At 40.9% G+C, this 15,340-nt stretch overlaps 1 protein-coding gene across 1 annotated transcript in view; it reads right to left on the bottom strand.

Annotated features, from left to right (window-relative positions):
- Nucleotides 1–15,340, bottom strand: part of GRID1 (glutamate ionotropic receptor delta type subunit 1) — a 1,069,958-nt gene that overhangs the window by 52,444 nt on the left and 1,002,174 nt on the right. The window contains exon 11 of the mRNA XM_070753904.1: nucleotides 14,533–14,671. Within this exon, the coding sequence (XP_070610005.1) occupies nucleotides 14,533–14,671 (139 nt within the window). The remainder of the gene's footprint in view (nucleotides 1–14,532; nucleotides 14,672–15,340) is intronic.

Below are 15,340 nucleotides of genomic sequence, written 5' to 3'. Positions count from 1 at the left end.
AATTGTTGGGCATTCTTCCCATGCCAGCCTCTGCTCAACGCAATATATAATTGTCGTGAAACTCTAGTATGAGTTCACTGTCATCCTGCACATTTGAAATACAGTGATACCTCGTCTTACGAACTTAATTGGTTCCGGGATGAGGTTTGTAAGGTGAAAAGTCTGTAAGACGAAACAATGTTTCCCATAGGAATCAATGGAAAAGTGATTAATGCGTGCAAGCCCAAAACTCAGCCCTTTTGCCAGCCGAAGCGCCCATTTTTCCGCTGCTGGGATTCCCCTGAGGCTACCCTCCATGGGAAACCCCACCTCCGGACTTCCATGTTCTTGTGATGCTGCAGGGAAATCCCAGCAGGGGAATCCCAGCAGCACAAAAACGGGTGCTTCGCTGGCAACGGAAGTCTGGAGGTGGGGTTTCCCAGCAAGGGGAGCCTCAGCGAAATTGCAGCATTGCAAAAACATGGAAGTCCTCGAAACCCCACCTCCGGACTTCCATGTTTCTGTGATGCTGTGATTTTGCTGAGGCTCCCCTCGCTGGGAAACCCCACCTCCGGACTTCCATTGCCAGTGAAGCACCCGTTTTTGCACTGCTGGGATTCCCCCGCAGCATCGCAAAATCATGGAAGTCCGGAGGTGGTGTTTCCCATGGCAGGGAGCCTCAGGGGAATCCCAGCAGTGCAAAAGCGGGCACTTCGCTGGCAACAGAAGTCCAGAGGCGGGGCATCCCAATGGTGGCGGCTTGGGTTCGTAAGGCAAAAATAGTTTGGAAGAAGAGGCAAAAAAACCCTTAAACCCTGGGTTTGTATCTCAAAAAGTTTGTATGAAGAAGGGTTTGTAAGATGAGGTATCACTGTATTAAATGCTTTCCCTTGCTTGCATTGATATGTATCCCTTCTTCTTTGGTGGCCAATAAAGCTGCATTCATCTTGTTAACTGTAAATTCATCTGTTTAACTGCCTGCATCTAGCTGATTATGTAATTAAAATCTCCCCCTAATTATTTTTTGTTTGTAGCTTAGTTAATTCATACATAGGCTTCCTCCAGTCTTTTTTTTTTTCCTTTTTAGAGCTTTCAACTGTGACTTCTTTGAAAGGCACGGAGTCAGTTAGCTGATTAATGTTGGTTGTATATCCCTATGTAAGCAACATGTGTTTTACTAAAGGCCATGTGGGGGGAAAAAATACCAGAGCCCAAGAAAAATCACAGGCAAACGTTTTTCTCATGCAATAGAAATAAATCACACAACTACTTGATTTTCTCATTTATGGTTTCAATGGATTGCTTTTGATAATCAGTAATTAGAGCTCAGTGTGCATAATTCTGTACTCTAAACATCAGTTGGGGAAAGTTTAAACCTGTCTTCCAAATGAATGCAATTGTCTCTGATGACTGAGTTCTGGGAATTATGGCAGCTGAATTTCTGCACATCTGGAGGAATAGATTTCCCTACCTATCTGTTGTGGTTCAGCCTGAGGCTGCTCAGGGACTGGCTGTGTCTCTGCTGGCTCCATGCCCGGAGGAAGATGACAGCGAAGAGGAGGGGGCTGAGCAGTCGGACGGGGGAGAGGAAAGTCAGGAATGGGATGAAGGAGAACAGCATGAGAGCCCCGGGGGGGGGGGGGCTCTCCCCAGCCAGTAGCTTGGAGTCATTAGGTGATGAAGCACAAGCTGTCATTGACATGCGACAGAGATGTTCAGATCAAAGAAAGGAGCAATTAAAGAAGTATTATCAGCACTGAATTTGGAACAGCTGGGCTTGGGTGTGGTCCTCCTTAGCAGGGTTTAAAAGGCAGGCAAGCCCTCGAAGCCATGTGGAGTGTTATCAGTTGGAGTTACGGTGACCTGCTTTGTTCTTGACGTCTCTGTTCCTGGCTTGTGGCCCAGCAGTTTGGAAGACTCGTGGGAGGTGTAGGTCTGCTATCTACAGCCTCGTCTTGGCAGTAAGAATCTTGTATTGCTGCATGGACTTTTGCCTTTGTGGATATATCTGAAGATACAGCGTTTTCCTGTTTGTAAGGACATTTTCTGTTACCTGTGTTTTTCTTGAATTTTATAAACTGCCTTTGCCTTTTACCGGTATGTCTGGCTTCTCTTTTTGGGTTGGTCTTGGCTTTCGGAGTGACCCAGACAGAACACCTATCACAAGGTGGGTTTGGGGAAAAAAGGAGCCAGCAGGAATTTCTCATTTTCTAAAATAAGACCTGTGTGATTTCACAGTGATTTGAAAGTTTCTGGGGAAGCTGCTAGCCTAGATCTCCGGCGAATATCAATTCTTTCTTTATATGTGTTTCTTCAGTTTGTGTTCTGCCTGACTCCAACTCTGAGTGGCTTACAATAACAAGTAATCGGTTGCAGTTGGTGTTAGTGGGGGGTCAGAGGTCGACCTCTAGGCTTCTCCCTTGTGGGGTGCCTCAGGGGTCCGTCCTTTCCCCCCTGCTATTCAATATCTACATGAAACCGCTGGGTGAGATCATCCAAGGGCATGGGGTGAGGTATAAAAAAAAGAGAAGGATCTCTTGAAGCCAAGAAGGCTTCAAGAGTTGTAAACCTAATCCTACGTAGCTTCTGCTCTGGCAATCTCACACTACTTACCAGAGCTTACAAAACTTTTGCCAGACCCATTCTTGAATACAGCTCATCTGTTTGGAACCCACATCGCATCTCAGACATTAACACCCTTGAAAATGTCCAAAGATACTTCACCAGAAGAGTCCTTCACTCCTCCACTCGAAATAGAATACCCTATGAGACTAGACTTTCAATCCTGGGCCTAGAAAGTTTAGAACTAAGACACCTTAAACAAGATCATATGCTGCAACGTCCTGCCTGTCGGCGACTACTTCAGCTTCAACCACAACAACACAAGAGCACACAACAGATTTAAACTTAATATTAACCGCTCCAAACTTGACTGTAAAAAATATGACTTCAGTAACCGAGTTGTCGAAGCGTGGAACTCATTACTGGACTCCATAGTGTCATCCCCAAACCCCCAATACTTTACCCTTAGATTATCTACGGTTGACCTATCCAGATTCCTAAGAGGTCAGTAAGGGGCGAGTACAAGTGCACTAGAGTGCCTTCTGTCCCCTGTCCTATTGCTCTCCTATATCTCTTATACCTTTCTTCTATTCCTATATCTCTTCTTCTATTCTTTCATTGATATGTTCTATTCCTATATCTTCTTTTCTATTATTTTTAGATATATTTTACTATGAGTATCTCCTCTATAACCTTCATCATGTATTTTATTATGTGTATACAGATATATACCCACTACAACCTTCATTGTGTATTGGACTAAACAAACAAACAAACAAACAAATAAATAAATAAGAGCTATGACCATAGCAAGGGCAAAATTCCATTGCAATTCCAGAAGGCCAGACAAGGAATAATGGATGGAGAGAGATTCAACCTGGAAATAAGGAGGAATTTTCTGATGGTGAGAGCCATCAACCAGTGGAACAGGTTGCCTGCAGCGGTTGTGAGATCTCTAACACTTGAGACTTTCAACAGGAGATTGGATGGACACTTGTCTGAAATGGTGAAGGGACTCCTGCTTGAGCAGGGGGTTGGACTAGATGACCTTAAAAGTCCCTGCCAACTCTAATAATAAATGTTTTTATTTATTTATTATTTATTATTAGAGTTGGCAGGGACTTTTAAGGTCATCTAGTCCAACCCCCTGCTCAAGCAGGAGTCCCTTCACCATTTCAGACAAGTGTCCATCCAATCTCCTGTTGAAAGTCTCAAGTGTTAGAGATCTCACAACCGCTGCAGGCAACCTGTTCCACTGCAGGCAACCTGTTCCACTGGTTGATGGCTCTCACCATGAGCTGCCTTTGTTTTTATTTATTTATTAAAGGCAGCTCACCTTTTACAGTGCAAACCATATGCCAGTTTGTTGTCATTTACATAAAAAGCAATACAGAGCTTAAAACAAAGCCACAGTTGTAAGCAATACCAATGTTAGCATTGTTCCAATATCTCAGAGCTACCAAAAAGAAGAGAAGGGGGTCAACCTATTCTCCAAAACACCTGAAGACAGGACAAGAAATGACAGGTGGAAACTAATCAAGGAGAGAAACAACCTAGAACTAAGGAGGAATTAGTGAACTAAATGATCGAAACATTTAAATATGTTAAAGGGTTAAATAAGGTCCAGGAGGGAAGTGTTTTTAATAGGAAAGTGAACACAAGAACAAGGGGACACAATCTGAAGTTAGTTGGGGGAAAGTTCAAAAGCAACGTGAGGAAATATTATTTCACTGAAAGAGTAGTAGATCCTTGGAACAAACTTCCAGCAGACGTGGTTGGTAAATCCACAGTAACTGAATTCAAACATGCCTGGGATAAACATATATCCATCCTAAGATAAAATACAGGAAATAGTATAAGGGCAGACTAGATGGACCATGAGGTCTTTTTCTGCCATCAGTCTTCTATGTTTCTATGTTTCTATGAATTTCCTGACAGTGAGAACAATGAATTATTAGAACTCCAGAAGTTGGGAATGCACCATTACTGGAGACTTTTAAGAAGAGACTGTACAACCAGTTGTCTGGAATGATATAGGTTCTGCCACTTGAGCAGGCTGTTGGTCTAAAAAGTTCTCCAAGATCTCTTCCAACTCTGCTATTCTGTTACCCAGCTGAAAAACCCTTGGGGGAAAGCCAATATATTTAGGAAAAAAATGCTTTTTGAAGCAGGCCTTCCCAAAGAACAAATGTTGTCACTGAAACCCAAATGAGCTACAAATTTTGATGCCTACCTAAAAGGCTAAAACAAGCTGTTGTGCCCACAAGCCGATGCGCTAAGCCAATGGTTCATTTACTGCACTGTCATGTTCATTAATATTCTCATAGTCTAACATCATGTTCATTAATATTGTAATGGTTCAGGAAGGAGCCAGCAACAAGACCATTTGACAAATAAAGTGGCAGTTTCGTCTTTCATTGCCTTTTCCTTATACCAAGTACCCATGTGTACAAAGAGGAATAAAATATACAAAAGGCCCCGAGGAATGATCCAGCTGGCATTGGATAAAAGGACAGTTTGGCAGGGCTTCTCAACTGAGGCAGAAACATAAACACCATAAGCACTCCTAAAAGTTAATCCACAGAGGAAACACTGGAATCTTTCATTTCAAGTCCTCCTAGTGCTAAGTTTTCTATTAACAGTCACATTTGCAAATTAGCCTGTTCCGCAGAACTGGGAATAGTCACCGTACCCTAATTTTATGGAGCGCTTTACTGCCGCCATTATGGAGCTGCAATATTTCTAAAAATGCTGAAATGCTTCTATTATTCTTGGCATATGTCATAAAAGAGGCAAAGCATAAATTATTATTATTTATTATTATTATTATTTATTCGATTTGTATGCCGCCCCTCTCCGAAGACTCGGGGCGGCTCACAACATGTAACAACAAATCATAAATAATCCAACAGTTTTTAAAATGTTTAAAGATTTAAGAGACCCCATATACTAACAGACATACACACACACATACCATATATAAAAGAGCCAGGCAACTTATAGGAGTGCTTATCAAAATCTTATCAAAATCTTGCTGTGATCCTAATACTGCAGAACACTCCCACCACCACTTTAACAGGAATGACTGCCTATTGTTAAAGGAAGTTGTCTAGCTTTTTTTATTTTGTTATTGATGGCAGGGATAGGTAGGTAACTAACTAGCTAATTAATGATACATGATAGACAGACAGACAGATGAATAGATAGATAGATAGATAGATAGATAGATAGATAGATGGATGGATGGATGGATGGATGGATGGATGGATGGATGGATAGATAGATAGATAGATAGATAGATGATAGATAGATAGATAGATAGATAGATAGATAGATAGATAGATAGATAGATGGGTGGATAGATAGATGGATGGATGGATGGATGGATGGATGGATGGGTGGATGGGTGGATGGGTGGAGGGTGGATGGGTGGATGGGTGGACGGATGGAGGGACAGGCGGGTGGATGGATAGATAGATAGACAGATGAATAGATAGACAGACAGACAGGTAGGTAGGAAGACAGACAGACAGACAGACAGACAGACAGACAGACAGACAGACAGACAGACAGAGGGACTAGATAGATACCATGATAAATAGATCGTTTTATTACTTGAGCTAAAGCATACAAAATGAAGGTAGGAGTATAAATTCACAAATCAAAATTCTGAAAAATATTAAAGGATTTGGAAAAAAATATGCGATGGCACCAATGCTATTTACACAATCAATACTATGCAGTCTTTTAGGTTACCCAATCACTTGTTTCCATTCTTTTGCCTACACCACTAAGCCATTCTATAAGAAGAAGGTTAAAGAAGAATGATGTTCTGTTAAGATAAGGGACCTCATGAAGTCCTTGGAATGAACAATGCAGGCCTCTGGTTTTGAAAATTTCAATTTGATGTATTTTTAGTTTTAGATCTTTCCTTCCTTCCTTCCTTCCTTCCTTCCCTCCTTCCCTCCCTCCTTCCTTCCTTCCTTCTTTCCTTCCTTCATCCTTCTGTCCCTTTCCTCCCTTCTTCCTTCCTCTCCCTTTCCTTCCTTGAAGTCACAAGACAGTGACACCTTTAAAATGTTTCCTGCTAGTATCTATTATACTAAATTATCAATGTTAAATTTCTAGCTATAATAAAACTGGAGTGGGCAAAAAAGAAGCATATATTTTGATATCTCTAAATACTTGAAGTGGCACACATCTACTGCATACAGTTCATTTAACAATCGATTTAAAAAGCACCTATTTAATGCAAAAAAAAATTGAGTTGCATTTGAAATTTAAGATACCATTTATGTGCACTGAGATTTGAAATCACTGACTTTTATAATTATTTACATAAGTGCTACTGGAAATACTTTGAAATGCAGCTTTCAATATTCTTGAAAGCAGACTGATAGATGAGCACTATTAAGGTTTTACAATTTTCATGCAAACCAGCATTCCAACTAAGAATGGAACGGGATGGAACAAAATAAATAGAGGTACACAAAGTTGAATGTGCACCACAGCATGTGAAATTGATTGTCAATCAGTGTTGCTTCCTAAGTGGACAGTTTGATTTCACAGAAGTTCGATTTACTTGGAGTTATATTGTGTTGTTTAAGTGTTGCCTTTATTTTTTTGAGCAGTGTGTATATAGGGTACGTCTGACTGATGATACATAAAAAGGTCGAAATAGATCTATACTAGTCCCCCTTCCTTTTCATTTATCAGCAAAAATATGTAACTGTGTGTGAGTGTAAAACTTATTTTTGCTGATAATGAAATGTAGAGAGATTAATATAAATCTATTTTGAGCTTATTTGCTCTCATCAGCCAGCCGTATTCTTATTGGGATTTGAACCTGCAGCCTCTGCCTTGTATATATGATTACAACCTTAACCTGAACTTTGACTGATGATAGAGAAATAGTCTATATGTCCAATCAAAGCATAAATCTTTCTAGTTAGGAATAAGGAGCCATTTTTTTCATGGGAATTCAGAGTTAATTAATTTAGTGGATTCTTGTTCAGAAAAGAATTGACCTGGGGCACTCGAGTCTACGGAGAGAGGTGGCATACAAATCTATCTATCTATCTATCTATCTATCTATCTATCTATCTATCTATCTATCTATCTATCTATCATCTATCTATCTATCTATCTATCTATCTATCTATCTATCTATCTATCTATCTATCTATTTATTGGATTTGTATGCCGCCCCTCTCCAGAGACTCGGGGCGGCTAACAGCAACAACAAGACAGCCTATAACAATAATCCAATACTAAAAACAATTAAAAATCCATTATTATAAAAACCAAACATACATACAGACATATCATGCATAAAATTGTAAATGCCTAGGGGCAAAGAATATCTCAATTCCCCCATGCCTGACGGCAGAGGTGGGTTTTAAGTAGCTTACGAAAGGCAAGGAGGGTGGGGGCAATTCTAATCTCTGGGGGGAGTTGGTTCCAGAGGGCCGGGGCCACCACAGAGAAGGCTCTTCCCCTGGGCCCCAACAAGCGACATTGTTTAGTTGACGGGACCCGGAGGTGACCCACTCTGTGGGACCTAACTGGTCACTGGGATTCGTGCAGCAGAAGGCGGTCTCGGAGATATTCTGGTCCGATGCCATGAAGGGCTTTATAGGTCATAACCAACACTTTGAATTGTGACCGGAAACTGATCGGCAACCAATGCAGACTGCGGAGTGTTGGTGTAACATGGGCATATTTGGGAAAGCCCATGATTGCTCTCGCAGCTGCATTCTGCATGATCTGAAGTTTCCGAACACTTTTCAAAGGTAGCCCCATGTAGAGAGTGTTACAGTAGTCGAGCCTCGAGGTGATGAGGGCAAATAAGAGGTAAAGCTGAAATTTCTGAGCCATTTTTGTCTATTTTGAATATGTCTTTGAGACGTTCCATGAGATCCAAAACTTTCCAGTAACTGACTGCAGAGCAAATTATGTCACCCTAGACTTGGCAATGTTTTGTCTTTAGTGGGAAACAAAAATGGACAATGTCCTAAAATGTCAGAAGAAAAGTTACTATCCAATTTTGGCTTTGCCCAGGAAAAGCAAGATTTCTTCTGCGTTGATTTTTCATTCTCCTTCATCCATGAAATTGCTCTGCCCAATTATCTAGTTACGCCTTTACTTGAGCAACAAAACACGCTCGTTAAAGCAAACTATTTAATTCTTGCAATGTAATTAAAGAAAAAAAAAACATGTATCCAGATTTCAAATAAAATTCAATCCCAGAAGTAGTTTCCAGTTACTTTATGTAAATTAAATACATTCCAAAGTTAGCATGAAAGCTATTTTGTCCAAATCAGAAGTATCTGGCAACTGACACATATTCTTATTTAAAATAAAAACAAAAAATTACTTTGGTTATATATGCAGTTTTATCTTCCGCCTAATTTATTCTCATTTCTTCAATCACTCAGCTTCAGAAATCTCATTTATCAAAACATTAATAACAGATTTAAAAAAAAATAAAAAAATAACACCCTTGAAAATATCCAAAGATACTTCACCAGAAGAGCCCTTCACTCCTCCACTCAAAATAGAACACCCTACGAGACTCAACTTTCAATCCTGGGCCTAGAAAGTTTAGAACTAAGAGGCCTTAAACAAGATCTAAGTATTGCCCACAAGATCATATGCTGCAACGTCCTGCCTGTCGGCAACTACTTCAACTTCAACCACAACAACACAAGAGCACACAACAGATTTAAACTTAATATTAACCGCTCCAAACTTGAGTGTAAACAATATGACTTCAGTAACTGAGGTGTTGAAGCACGGAACTCATTATCGGACTCCGTAGTGTCATCCCCAAACCCCCAACACTTTACCCTTAGATTATCCACGGTTGACCTATCCAGATTCCTAAGAAGTCAGTAAGGGGCGAGTACAAGTGCACTAGAGTGCCTTCCGTCCCCTGTGCTATTGCTCTCCTATATCTCCTATACCTTTCTTCTATTCCTATATCTCTTCTTCCATTCTTTCATTGATATGTTCTATTCCTATACCTTCTTTTCTATTATTTCATAGATATATTTTACTATGAGTATCTCCTCTATAACCTTCATCATGTATTTTACTATGTGTATATAGATATATACCCACTAAAACCCTCATTGTGTATTGGACAAAATACATAAATAAAATAAAATAATTGATTTAGGTTCAGCAAGTCAACTGTTACAAACTGGACTGAAAAATATGTGTATACAGTACTGTAGCTTTTAAAAGCTGGGTCAATTTTTGTCTATTGCTGGTTAGTTCCTTTAATCTATTTGATCTGTCTCACATTATTTGACAGTTATAACCATTATCATAAATTTTATGTAGAATATGTAACGGAGGAGATGACCAATCAAGGCAATTTGCTGTGCTCTGCAGGAATTAGAGTCAAAGAATCATCACTCCGATTTTAGGAGCAATATTGATCTTGCAGTTTCTTTTTAAAAAATCCCACAAGGGCACCTAGAATACATTGTTCTCAACGGTTCCAAATCCACATGGAAGAAGGTAGGCAGTGGGGTACCACAGGGTTCTGTCCTGGGCCCTGTACTCTTCAATATTTTCATCAATGATCTGGACGAGGGAGTAGAAGGGGAACTAATCAAATTCGCAGATGACACCAAACTGGCAGGGGTAGCCAACACCCTAGAGGACAGGCCCAAAATACAGAAAGATCTAGACAGATTAACACTATGGGCCCACACTAACAACATGATGTTCAACGTCGACAAGAGCAAAGTCCTTCACCTTGGTAAAAAAAGCGCCTAGACACACATACAGCCTGGGAGAAACCCCACTTAGCAGTAGCTGCATCAACAGGGGGATACACTCCAAGACCAGGGAAGTATTAATACCACTCTACAAAGCCCTGGTCAGACCATATCTGGAGTACTGCATCCAGTTCTGGTCACCACACTTCAAAAGAGACATTGAAACTCTGGAGAAGGTGCAGAAAAGAGCAACTAAAATGATTAGGGGACTTGAAACCAAGACTTACGAAGAGAGATTGCGGGAACTGGGCATGGATAGCCTAGAGAAAAGGAGGGCCAGAGGGGACATGATAGCTGTATACAGGTATATGAGGGGTTGCCACAGAGAGGAGGGGGTCACTCTATTCTCCAGAGCACCAGAGGGCTGGACGAGGAACAATGGCTGGAAGCTGACCAAGGAGAGATTCAACCTAGAAGTAAGGAAGAACTTCCTGACGGTCAGAGCGATCAACCAGTGGAACAACCTGCCTGCAGATGTTGTGAACTCCCCAACTCTGGACACTTTCAAGAGGAGATTAGACTGCCACTTGGCTGGGGTGCTTTAGAATTCCTGCTCAGGCAAGGGGTTGGACTTGATGACCTGCATGGTCCCTTTCAACTCAATCAATCAATCAATCAATCAATCAATCAATCAATCAATCAATCAACCAACCAACAAACAAACAAACAAACAAACACAATACAGTGTTACCTCTATTTGAGAACTTAATTTTTTCCGTGACCAGGTTCTTAAGTAGAAAAGTTTGTAAGTAGAAGCAATTTTTTCCCATAGGAATCAATGTAAAAGCAAATAATGCGTGCAAACCCATTAGGAAAGAAATAAAAGCTCGGAATTTGGGAGGGAGGAGGAGGAGGAGGACAGTCGCTGCTGAAGGAAGAAGGTGAGGTGAGGGGAATCAAAAAAATCCAAAACTTTAAGGCTTAAAAAAAAAAAGAAGGACTCTGAGGCAGCGAGGGGGAGCACACGCCTCCCATACGCCCGGTGCGAGGATGCCTCCCATACACTGCGCCAGAGAGAGAAACCCCGGGGGAATGGCAGGAAACTGGCCGGGCCTTGGTGCCGCTCTCAAATTTCCTTGTAAATTTTTCAGGGCTCGGGTTCTTAAGTAGAAAATGGTTCTTAAGAAGAGGCAAAAAATTTTTGAACACCCAGTTCTATTCTAGAAAAGTTTTTAAGTACAGGACGTTCTTAGGTAGAGGTACCACTGTACGGTCTATGGTGTGTGTGTGTATAATGTGGTATGATGCTCTAGCAAATTTGCTGAGAAACACAATATCTCTGGGTAACTTGTTAAGAACCCCCCTACTTAAGAATATCCTGACTTTGCAAAAAAAATAAAAATATCCTACTCGGAACTGCTTATATACTATTAAGTCCTGGGTTAGGACTTGAACTGTTAAATTTTTACCAATCCCAGACTGTGAATCAAATTGAAGTTTAACCATAAACATCTGTCTATCCTAGATCCTTAGAAAGGACTTGTTAGGTGGACAAAAATACTATTTATTTGTTTGTTTGTTTGTTTGTTTGTTTGTTTGTTTGTTTGTTTGTTTGTTTGTTCGTTCATTTATTTATTTAGTCATTCATTCATTCATTCATTCATTTATTTTAGTGGATATATATATATATATATATATATATATATATATATATATATATATATATATATATATACACACATACATACACATAGTAAAATACATGATGAAGATTATAGAGGAGATACTCATAGTAAATATATATCTATGAAAGAATAGAAAAGAAGATATAGTAATAGAACATATCAATGAAAGAATAGAAGAAGAGATATAGGAATAGAAGAAAGGTATAGGAGATATAGGAGAGCAATAGGACAGGGGACGGAAGGCACTCTAGTGCACTTGTACTCGCCCCTTACTGACCTCTTAGGAATCTGGATAGGTCAACCGTAGATAATCTAAGAGTAAAGTGTTGGGGGTTTGGGGATGACACTATGGAGTCCGGTAATGAGTTCCACGCTTCGACAACTCGCTTACTGAAGTCATATTTTTTACAGTCAGGTTTGGAGCGGTTAATATTAAGTTTAAATCTGTTCTGTGCTCTTGTGTTGCTGTGGCTGAAGCTGAAGTAGTCGCCGACAGGCAGGACGTTGCAGCATATGATCTTGTGGCCAATACTTAGATCTTGTTTAAGCCGTCTTAGTTCTAGGCTTTCTAGGCCCAGGATTGAAAGTCTAGTCTCGTAGGGTCTTCTATTTTGAGTGGAGGAATGAAAACTACTCTAAAAGTAACCAACTAAAATACAGTTTGAATAGTGGACAAAACAACAGAGCAGAATAGAAGTGCACACAAATTTAACTCTGGTCACCGTTTTGGAAGGCTTTTAAGAACAAAATAGGGATTTATTCAATATACTTTATTGAAGGAAAATGTTGAGGGTCAAACTATTTGGGAAGGAGGCTTTTTTTTAAGCATATATATATAATGCTTAAGATGACACCATTTGAAAAAAAACCATTATTATTATAGTCTTATCTTATGTCATGTGTTTATGTTACTTTAATGTTTCTTCCCAGAGCTTGTACTTTAGCTGCAATTTTGAATAGAACTGGTTTCTATTTAACTTTTCTTCATTCTGTATAAGCCACTGAGGGTCACTTGGTTGTGTTGGGGTAGGAGTTTGATAAATAAATAACTAACATTAATATTTCATGTAGCGTGCAAAGAGTAGGAAAGTATTATTTGCCCCTACTAAATGATGAGCTGGCTTTTCCCTTTGTAGATATATCAGTGTTAACTAAAAGGGTTTGAGAAGCAAAAAAAACCCTCCTTCTAGTAGAATTTGTAATTGTTTCAGCCCAAGAGAACAACTGGGGAAAGCATCATTTTTCTACCCTACCGCGGCAAACCATTTCTTCTTTCTTTCTTTCTTTCTTTCTTTCTTTCTTTCTTTCTTTCTTTCTTTCTTTCTTTCTTTCTTTCTTTCTTTCTGCCTGTCTTTATTTCTTTCTTTCCTTCCTTCCTTCCTTCTTTCCTTCCTTCCTTTTTTCTTTCCCTCCCTCCTCCCTAACACTTTCACTTTCTCTCTCTCCCTAACACATACTCTCTCTCTCCCTCCCTAACATATTCTCTCTCTCTTCCTTCCTCCCCCCTTCCCTCCCTCCCTAACACATTCTCTCTCTCTCCCTCCCTCCATCCCTCCCTAACACACTCACTCTCTCCCTCCCTCCCTCCCCAACATACTCAATCTCTCCCTCCCTCCCTTCCTCCCTCCTTTCCTCCCTAACATACTCACTCTCTCTCTCCCTCCCTCCCTCCCTGACACACTCACTGTCTCCCTCCCTCCTTCCCTAACACATACTCTCTCTCTCTCTCCCTCCCTAACATATTCTCTCTCTCTCTTCCTCCCTCCCCCTCCCCTCCCTCCCTAACACATTCTCTCTCTCTCTCCCTCCCTCCGTCCCTCCCTAACACACTCACTCTCTCTCTCCCTCCCTCCCTAACATACTCAATCTCTCCCTCCCTCTCTTCCTCCCTAACATACTCACTCTCTCCCTCCCTCCCTGACACACTCACTGTGTCCCTCCCTCCTTCCCTAACACACTCATGCTCTCCCTCCTTCCCTCCCTCCCTAACACACTCACGCTCTCCCTCCCTCCCTCACATACTCACGCTCTCTCTCCCTCTCTCCTTTTAACAACTCCAATACATCTGCTCTGCAGCCCCACCCAAGGTAGCAAGTTTCTTACATGTGTGCAATAACTTGCAGGTAATTTATGTGCAACGACCAGCCAAACTGAGGTTTTCCAAATACGGGCCGCAAACATTAAGGCCAGATGTTGAGCACTGTATCTTTGTTTCCGTAACGAGACCCTACAATGACAGCCATATGGTGGATAGGCCTCCCAAGTGCACAAACAAACAGCCTTCAATTAATTGTCTCCTTCCACTTGGCTGGGATTCATACAGCAGATTCAAAATAATGTTAGAATTCAGCTCTGGCAACTCTGTCCCAGATTGCAGAAGAGAGATGGGTGTTAACATCTTGTTTCGGATGTTACAGGGTGAAGATCCTTCCTATACTTCTTGATTGCATTTGTAATTGTAATCTCTGTGACTCCAGGATGCTATCCTAGAAGCTTGTTAAGTATATCACCTCCTGTTGCACACTCTTTTATTTAAAATTCAGATTTCGGATAATAGAATGGGAAAAGACTCTTACCGAATTGGATTGTCCATCCTATTGACAGTGAGAAACGCCGCTAGGTTTGCCGTATAAGATGAACATACAATAAGAGTGAAGAGCCACCAACTCCCCATTACGATTCTCATCGCCATGGAATTGACTGTAGACTCACCACCTAGGGAAAGGGAAAAAAAGAAAGAAAGAAATATCTTTGGAAGCCCATATTCTGCCTGACTGGGCTCAGGCAATGCGTAATAGTCCAAGGAAAAGAAATCAAACACACACGTGCACTGCTAATCAGCGAACTTGTATTAAATAAACAAAAAAGGGTGACTCAAAACAGTTCTTAGTGTCCGAAAACAATAGTGCAAGGCTTACTTCAGCCGCATACAAAAACACAGGAAAAAACAAACAAAGACAACCTGGAATGAGCAAAGACATTTCAGGAGTCCTTTTGAATCTTTGAAGCAAACAGCAAGTCCCAGAGTTTTCACCTCCCACTTGTCTGAAAAAGCTGGGATGAAAACTCCAACGGCACGGAACAGAAACTTCAGAGCAGGAACCACAAAATAACACAGATAAACAGCCACAGTTTGCCTTGGGCCATTGTTCCCTTTTATACCTTTAGCCCTCATTAAGGGAACCACACCCAGCCCTCAGTATAAGAACCACACCCAGGCCAGGTGCTCCTATAATGACTTGTAATACTCCTTAAAGCGATCCCTTCTTTGCATAGCTCTTCGGCTACGCAGATCAATATATTGATCTGCAGAAGAACCCAGGGACGAAAGACTGTCTGAGGGACTGTATGTCAAATCCCCTGGGCTGTCTGCTGCCTCCTGTG

Source organism: Erythrolamprus reginae, chromosome 5 (genome assembly GCF_031021105.1).
Source record: "Erythrolamprus reginae isolate rEryReg1 chromosome 5, rEryReg1.hap1, whole genome shotgun sequence".
In the NCBI taxonomy this organism is placed as follows: Eukaryota; Metazoa; Chordata; class Lepidosauria; order Squamata; family Dipsadidae; genus Erythrolamprus; species Erythrolamprus reginae.
This window is presented reverse-complemented; position numbering and strand designations above follow the sequence as displayed.